An 8884-nucleotide genomic window follows, 5' to 3' on the forward strand; every position below is an offset into this window, starting at 1 on the left:
GCGCTAGGTCGGGGACGTTGGTGATCGCTCTCAACTAGAGACACGCCCCGGCCCACGCGCGCCCAGGGTCGCTGGGCCACCGTTCCTCATCACTCCTCAGGCCATGAAGTGCCGGGGGATGGCGAGCTGGGTCCTTTGTTCCCTCACAAAGTGGAGAAACAGTTTTTTAACAAACCAAATCGAGAAAGAAACCCAGGTCGCAGTATCTCTAGTAGGACGCACCCAGGATATCGGGTTATCCCAGGGCAAGTGTATCTCGGTTGCAAAAAATATCAATGGTATTTGAAACTGCGGGGCCCCGGGGAAAGGAGGCGGAACATGGCCACTCATTTCATCCTCAGGAGCGGAGCTCTGAGCTCCCAGCCCAGCCCCCTGCACCCCTGAGTTTCGAGCTGGGGAATAGAAGGAACGAGGGAAGGGGGGTGGGGGCCCTGCAGCGTCACCACCCACCTGCGGCCACCGCGGAGCAGCCCCAGAGCAGCAGCAGCCGCGCGCAGCTCCCCATGGCCGGGAGCAGCCGGGAGTAGCCGGGCTGGGCGGGTGCGGGAGGGAGCCGAGACCTCCCGGCTGTGGGATGAAGCCGCAACCGTCCTCAGGAGAACCCGGGGCTCTTTATTTCTTCCTCCTCCTGGGGCGCTAGGCTCGGTCAGTGGGCACCCGTGGCGCGGAGCCGGGGGCCGGGGCCGCGCCGGGCGGTGGGGTGACCCTGGCGCACCGGCCTGGCGGGGCCCGGGCACCTCGGGGGCGGCGGGAACGCGGGGACCATAGCCGGCCTGGCCGCGCTGCCCGGCCGAGCGGTCCTGAGGGCTTCTCCGCCGCTAGCCTGGGGCTCGGCGCCCGAAGCCGCCGCTGAACTTTGCGAGACCTTTCACTTCCCGGCCGTCCCTGCCGCCGCTGCCGCCTCCTGGGCGTCCTCCTCGGCTTTTACCACCTCCTCTGGTTGCCGCGCCTCGGTCCCGTCCTTCTCCATGGGCAGTTCCATGGGATGCATTTTTATTGCACCGACACCGCGGCGCTCCGGTGCCAGCCCTCCTCCCCTCGCACCTCCACCCCTTCCTCCCGCCCGCCCCCCGTGCTTGACAGCCCGGGCGGTGCAGCCCGCGCGGCCGGGTCGCCGCGTCGCCGGCCGGGGAGGGGTCCACCGCGCCCCGACCAGCCACCCCCGCGGCCGTCTGGTCCCGCCCGCCTCAGCCAGGCGCGCGCCCTCCCCTTGGTCCCCAGCTGCCCTGGCGCCCCTCCCGGCGCGCGCCCGGCATCTCCCTGCGTGACCCCCCTGGTGTCCTCCAGCACCCACAGGCCTCCCCTGGGAAGCAATCTCCCACCTTCTCCCGGAACATTCCTGAGAGCAGTTGACTCCCTCTTGATCAGGTCAGGGCATGCCGAGGGGCTTAAAAAACCGCGAAACAGGCTAGCGCCTACTTTTCACGTCCCCCAGCAAAACAAGCCCTCCCTCTTCTTTCTGCCAACCCTTCTTCGCGAGTCCCACGACCCGGGTTCGGAACCCCCAATTCAGACCCGGGTACTGGCACCGAGATCGCACCACTAAGTAGCATTCGCTGCTTCTCTGCCGCCTTTTGGGGATGGGGGCGCTTCTGGGCTAAACACTCTGTCTATGGGTCTGAGGGTGTAGCCAGGTGTAAATGGGGTTCTTTAATCATACTCAGGGTGCTGCAAGAAAAGGGTCAGGGGATTAGTTAGTGAACTGTTGAAGAACATCTTTCTCATAATTACAAAGAATTCTTTGGTCCTTCCACGCACTCTCACTCTATAGAGTATGGTGTGCTGTGCAACAATAATGTTATGAAATAACTCATGGGCAAAAATTTAGTAGTAACCACAAGCAGCTAATTAGGATAGATAGGATTGCTCAGGGCTGGTGTTTATGGAAGGAGATTAAATAGCACTGGAGTCTGGGACTTTTGCAAGTTCTGTGAAAATGTAATTCTGCTTACATATTCAGGGAAATTGGCAAAAGTTAAGACAAATGCAATTTTGTATTGCAGCGTTCGGTTTGTGCTTTTGAATATTTTCCAGAAAATTAAGTACTTTACAGATACCATTCAGTTATTGTGTGTATTGCAAGTGGGAATAATTCAGCACTTGGGGCACATGTAGATATTATTTATAATGACCCCAATCCAGTTCCTCAGGGGGGAGATAAACCTATTATATAATGTTATATATAAGAAGTTTATCTCTTCCAGGAGGAACTGGATTGAGGTCAAAATAATCCACTTGGGAAATATTAAAAGTTATTCTTTTGGTTGACATTAGGAAGTGGCAAACCAGTGTGTCACAGCAACACATATGACATTTTCCATTTAGAAAACAAATCCTTTTTTTTTTTTAAACTATTGGGGGACTTTCTTCATATCATATAGACAGGCTCCTAATGACAAGTCATTAAAGCACCTCTCCAACTGTACTTTTTATTGAAATTGTTAACAGCCTAAGACTCAGCACAATATTAACCTAATTGCCAAGGGAAATAAAAGCAGAGAAAATATTTATTTAATTCTGGGTCTACTATGTTTAGGCACAACTATTCCATTTCTTATTATAAATTTCAGAAACATTAACTACCTGCAACGATCCTGCATAGATAATATACTTCCTTGATTGCTCTATAACTGGTTCTTGTTTATTTTAACAAGACAATACACTCCTTAATGGTAGGACAGTCTCTTGTATTTAGTCTATACAAAACATTTTCTTATATTCATTATTCTTTTTCGGGGAATGGTACTGGGGATTGAACTCAGGGCCTTGCACATGTTAGGCAAGCACTTTACCACTGAGCTACATCCCCAGTCCATATTCATATTCTTAACAGAAAATACCTACCAGATATATAGTACATGTTTGTTAAATTTTTGGTTTTGGTATTAGGAATTGAACCAGAGACACTACCAGTGAGCTGCATTTCCAACCCTTTTTATTTTTTAATTTGCTCAGGCTTGCTTCAAACTTTGGATCCTCCTGCCTCAGCTTTCCAATTCACTGGGATTACAGGTAGGAACCATGACACCCAGCTCCTTAAATGTTTTTGACTGAGTTATGTATTGCTATATAATAAGAACAGAGACTAAGAAGAAAATCAGTGAAATGAGAATGATTCCCCATATTTGAAAGGAATCTGTTCATTCTACACCAATACTTTATATATAAACCATCTCAGAAGGAAAAAGAATCAGCATTCTAATCAGTTTCATTTGCTTATACAGCCTAATTTGTTACAAACTATACTTTCATTTTGAAGATTCTATTAAAGTAAGCTTAGGTAAATCTTGTTTAATGGTAAACATATCATTGACTATGATTGTGTGTTTTTTTAATTTCAATAAAGGATTAAGAATTTTTAATAGTATGAATTAGTAGGAAGTTTAGCAAACTTATAAAACTTCAATAACAAGTTTTCAGAAACCATATAATTGGCAAAATTAAATCTAGAACATTCTTGATAACTTGGAAGAAGCCTGAAAAGGACTTTAATAATTAAAATAGTAAAAAGTCCATGTACCAAAGAACATACCCATAGGAGAGCTCTTCAGGGTCTCATTTAAATTACTCGTGTGTGTGTGTGTGTGTGTGTGTGTGTGTGTGTGTGTGTGTTGCTGCTGGGGATTGAACCCAGGGCCGCACACAAGCTAGGCAAGCCCTCTGCCACTGAGCTACTCCCCAAGTTTGAATCCCCAGCCCCTGTTCATGCTATTTTAATGTTTGGTTATGATGTTTTCCTAGACCATAGCATAGTAGAAATGTTGAAATGAAGCAGGATTCTATTTAAATTTCAGACAGTCTAGTAATAAGGAGGATGGGGAAACTATGAAAAGCAGACACACGGACAAAACAAAATCAGTAACAACAACAAAACCCCCAAACTCACAGCAGCCTAAGGCCTTATAGTACAAAGGCAAAGCACCAGAAGGCAATAAAGGCATCACTTTTTTACAACTTAGTACAATAACTAAGGTCTCTAATAAATCATAGAGTATTCAGAATCATACATGACCTTGAGCCCATTGTCTATGTGTTAATAATCTGCAACTATGCAGAATAAGTCCAATTTCTCATCTGAGAGATATTCAAAGATCTGAAGCCAAATTTATTACTCCTCTAACAATCCCCCTCCAAGTATTTGTTTTATTGCCCATCTGACATGATTTCCAAACCTTTCACCATCCTAATCACCCCTTTTTAGGTATACACCAATTTACTTTAATCTATACACCTAAAATTTAATTCCATATTTGTCTGATCAGTAGAGAATAAACATAACTAATAGTTCTCTTAACTTAGATCTAGGGCTTTTATTTCTGTAGCCTAAAACTGCATCAGCAGCTTTGTGATGATGGTTGATACCAAGTTTGAAGTCAACTAAGATACCTTTCACATATACCAGTGTCTTACAGCATCATTAATAAATAGCTAAGTATATTCTGTATAACCAGAGGAGATTTTATTAGAATACATTGCATGTGGTTAGCATTCAATACACACTAATTAAAAGAATAAATCAACAAATTCAAATTGCTGAATTTAAAAAATTGTTTAAAACTTTGAAAGAACCTTTAGTCCTTAGTGGAATAAGTATCTATTTTCTGAAAAAAAAATTAACTTCTATGAAAAATTTAACTCTTAAATAGCATTGCACACATGTGGCATTACTCTACTTTCCAAGGAAAGGAAGGACTTTAAAAATAGTGATATTTTTAGTATACCTAGTATCCGTCCTCCGTGGAACTATAAACATTATCTCATTTATCCTTGTAGCATCAGTGTGTGGGAGGGAACAGGAATAGTTGTGCCCATTTACACAAAGAGAAAGTAATAAGGAAGATGTAAGTGCCAGACTTAGGTCATACATACCTAAATACATATTAAATATACACTGGAGATTGGACTTGGGTTTGCCGATAAAAATAAAAAAAACAACCATTGTTTATCCATCACCATCAATTTTCTACCTGGCCTATGCCCTTTGAATGCCCTTTAAGAACATCATCTTGGGAATTTCCTTAAGCTTTAATCTAAGCCTCCTGCCAATGGCACTGTTTCTTATTTCACGTACTTCCTGGCTACAGCTGCTCATTCCTAGGAAGGGAGTGAGGCCTTTGAAAATATATGTGCTCTTGCAGGAAGGTAACCAGTACTTTAAAAAAAAAAAATGCACGCATGCTGTCTCATGTTCAAATTAATTATATGGAGCCTAGAAAATTTAAACAAACAACAGTTCTGCTGTTTTTACAGAGATAGCTACTATTGACAGCCTTATATATACACACATTGAAAACAAATTTCCTCTAAATGACTGTTGCTAAAACTTTCTACGCATGTTGCTTTTTCTGATATTGATTAAAAGATTCTCTGAGACAAATTACTACTTTTCTTAATGTAGGGAAATAGAGAAAAGAAATAATCAACAAAGGTCTCATAAGAATGAAGGAATAGTGAACAGTATGGGGTTATTCCTTTTATTTGTAGCTTTTGTATAATAGTGTAGTGGCTAAGAGCATGAATTATGGGGTGTGACTCCCCAGGTTTGAATCCTGGCTGTGTGGCTTACTAGCTATGTGACTGTGGGTAAGTTACTTAACCCTCTCTGTACATCCTTTCCACATTGGCATTATGGAAATAATAGCAGTGCCTAATTCATAAGATTATCATAAATATAAAATGAGCCAATATTTATGATGTGCTTAGACAAGCCCAAGACACACAAGAAGCACTTTAGTTTGCTAATACAAAAAACATAGTAAAATATAAGTCGATCATGTACATATACTCTCTTTTGACCCACCCTGAAATTCCATCTTCAATTTACACATGGATAGATCTTCAGTAGCCAGAAGCCAAGTGGTAACCCAGGCTTAATTTTGAATGCTGCTTTCTATCTCTGAAGGGCATTCCAAAGGCGATGAAAATGTGTATGAAGCAGCAAGTCTTCTCTATCGGAGAAAGGAGGAGGGAGACAGGAATTAGCTTTGAATGAGCCACTCTGATTGGTTAATCATCATGGTTAAGGTGGGTGTCACTCCCATGATGAGGAAACTGAAGCTCTGAGAAGATGACTGACTGAGCCAGGGTCACACAGCTAAGGAAACAGACAAGTCCAGATTTGAACTCCGGGCGTCTGACTGTACACAACATGTTCTTTCCACTTCCTCTTTGGTGCAACCAGAGAAGCAGTGAAGAGGGAGGGTCCTTATTGGTGAAAGCATGGCCTCATTGGTGAAAGCATGCACAGAATGTTTTCCACCTTAACATTCAGTTTAGCCCACAGAGCCCATGTTTAGCCCCTATCTTGTTCATGCTCACATCTCACTCTTGGGCTTTGTGGCTCTCCATCCAGCAGTCTTCAGCAGCTCTACCTAGACATCTCAAATTCATCACTGAACTAAATTCAATCTATCTCAAGTTCAAAATTAAACTCATCATCCCCCTCCCCCACCACATACAACACGTTTCTCTTTCTGTATTCTCTCTTAGTGCAATGTCACAACAGTTCATCTCCAACAAAAGCTCCAAGGAATGTAGATTATTTTACAAATATTTACCATGAATATTATTATTTTATCTAATTTGTAATTCCACAATAAAAATATTAGCATAGGAAAAGATGCAGGATGTTAGTCGAACTCCTTTTCTGACACTAGAAAATTGATGTCTATTGAGATTCTACATTTAAATTTATTTCATAGACCCCTACCTAGTCAGATTATATATCTAGTTGCTATTAGTGAGCGAGTTGTGATTGCAGATTTAGCGTCCTCTTTGCCTTGATCAACACAAAAAGGATATCCTGCCCAAACTTCTGTAGAACACTTATGTTCAGTGAGATATACTATGTGTTCTAGGGAAAAAGAATTTGGTAGTCCATTAATTTTAATATTAGGTTAAGCCAAGTTAAATAGACTTTCTTAGAATTTTTGTGAATCTACGGGAGCTATAGTCTCATATCGTGTTTGATAGGATTGCACTCAATAGCATTAACAGAAACCCAATTCATTGGCTTAGCCAAACTGAGATTAACTTTCCTCACATAACAAGGAGTCGGGAGTTATACAGTGCAATGCAGTGCAGCTGTTCAAGTAACTCAGCAGGGTTTGTGTGGTTTTCTATCTCATGGCCATAAGATAGCTGCTCCAACTCTAGGACTTGTATTCCTGTTCTAGGCAAGAGAGAGGGAAAAAGAGAGAAGGAAAAAAAGTATATGCCAATAGAGTCTTTAGAAACTTTATTAGCAGCTTCACCCACTTACTAATATCTAATTGTCCAGAACTGGTTTAGATGGGCTCTCCAAACCACAAGAAAATCTGGGGAGCTAGGTATTTCACTTGGGCACTTTGTCACCCTTAACCTAGTCAGGATTCTATTAGGAAGAGGGGGAGGTTGGATATCAGGAAGACAACTAGCTATATATGTCATCAAAAGTTAGCAATTTCACTAACATATTTGGCCCAAGTATCTATTAACATATTCCACGGATCTTCTCCATTTGCTGATGGAATTCATTCTGCTTAATTTGGCATCCAAACTTTCTATCATATATTAGGCTCCTTGCCATCCACACTGAACTTCCTGCAGTCTCTGAGATAGACAATCTCCTCTTCTCTCCTTCTGGCTGATTCTGGCAGTCTTGGAAATTCAGTTCTGACAATAACTGTTATGACAACTTTCTTTCTTACCCTTTCTTCTGACAACAGGGTTAGTTGACCCTCTGCCCTCCTATGGAACACTGTGCATGAATTTTATTATTCTCAGTTTTACTTCTTTTTTCTGATATGCTAAAGTGGGAAAAAATAGGAAGCAAAATTGCATATATGCTCTAATTGTAAGAGTGAAAAGGTGCATATGAAAAAGGTACAGAAAGAAATATATCAAATATTAGAAATAACTTTTTTTTCTGGCTTCTGAACTTTCAGAAATACCATGTAATTGTTATGATTACATATTAATTTTAAAAACTGTAACAGCTTAGGGCAGAATATTTTAAAAACATAAAGCAGTGCATGAAAAGTGGCATATAAAGTAGGTCATCGGCAGCACAGGAAACATTGTGGACCCAGGAGGTCACAAGAGCTACAAGAAGGATGTGGACTTGAGCTGGGCCTATCAGTTGGGTAGGGGTAGTTGGATTTTGTGGTGTGTATAGGCCAGCTTTGCTGGTTAGGCTCACGTAAAGACTCAGGTGTGAATATACCAAGTGCTTCCAGGAGAATGGGAGGGGAGACTATTAGAGGAGGAATCATGGAGATCAGCCCAGATGGGAAAGAAAAAAGAGAGTAGGGCCAAACAGTTAATATACTGGTGAGACAGGCTATTTTGTATTGAGAAGTAACACAACTATAGCTGTCATTATCCAGAGATGTCACATAATAGATTTTAAAAGAGGATCTAGGAGGGGGCTTAAGGTCTTGTCTATGAGGACACCTGAGTCTACACCAAGATGATGATAGGGAAAATGGAAAGGAAGAGAGGACTGAAGGGAAAAAAAAGGAATTGATTGGCCTCTGCTCTGTGACTGATCATGGAACCAGCAGAAGGCTGGGAAGAAATTAAAAATGATTTGGAGCTGGCGCAGTGGCACACACCTGTAATCCCAGCAGCTCTGGAGGCTGAGGCAGGAGAACTATGGGTTCAAAGCCAGCCTCTGCAAAAGTGAGTCACTAAGAAACACAGTTAGACCCTGTCTCTAAATAAAATACAAAAGGACTCTGATTGAGTGCCTCTGAATCAATCCCCAGTTCTAAAAAAAAAAAAAAAAAAAAAAAAAAATGGTGGCTCTTCCTCTGGCTAGTTGGAAAAAAAAATCATAATCTCTTTTTCAAGAATAGGAAAATCAGGAACTTTGCTGGTTTGGGAGGTGAGATGATTCCATTTT

The 8884-nt window shown here is 42.4% G+C and overlaps 1 protein-coding gene across 2 annotated transcripts in view; it reads right to left on the bottom strand.

Annotated features, from left to right (window-relative positions):
- NTN4 (netrin 4) overlaps window positions 1-1188 on the bottom strand; it is a 106828-nt gene extending 105640 nt beyond the window's left edge. For both annotated transcript variants that reach the window (XM_081310315.1, XM_081310314.1), the window contains exon 1: window positions 451-1188. In XM_081310315.1, the coding sequence (XP_081166441.1) occupies window positions 451-505 (55 nt within the window). In that variant the 5' untranslated portion in view covers window positions 506-1188. The remainder of the gene's footprint in view (window positions 1-450) is intronic.
- Window positions 1189-8884: the final 7696 nt, after the last annotated feature.

Source organism: Spermophilus citellus, assembly GCF_964194105.1.
Source record: "Spermophilus citellus genome assembly, chromosome: 10".
Lineage (NCBI taxonomy): Eukaryota > Metazoa > Chordata > Mammalia > Rodentia > Sciuridae > Spermophilus > Spermophilus citellus.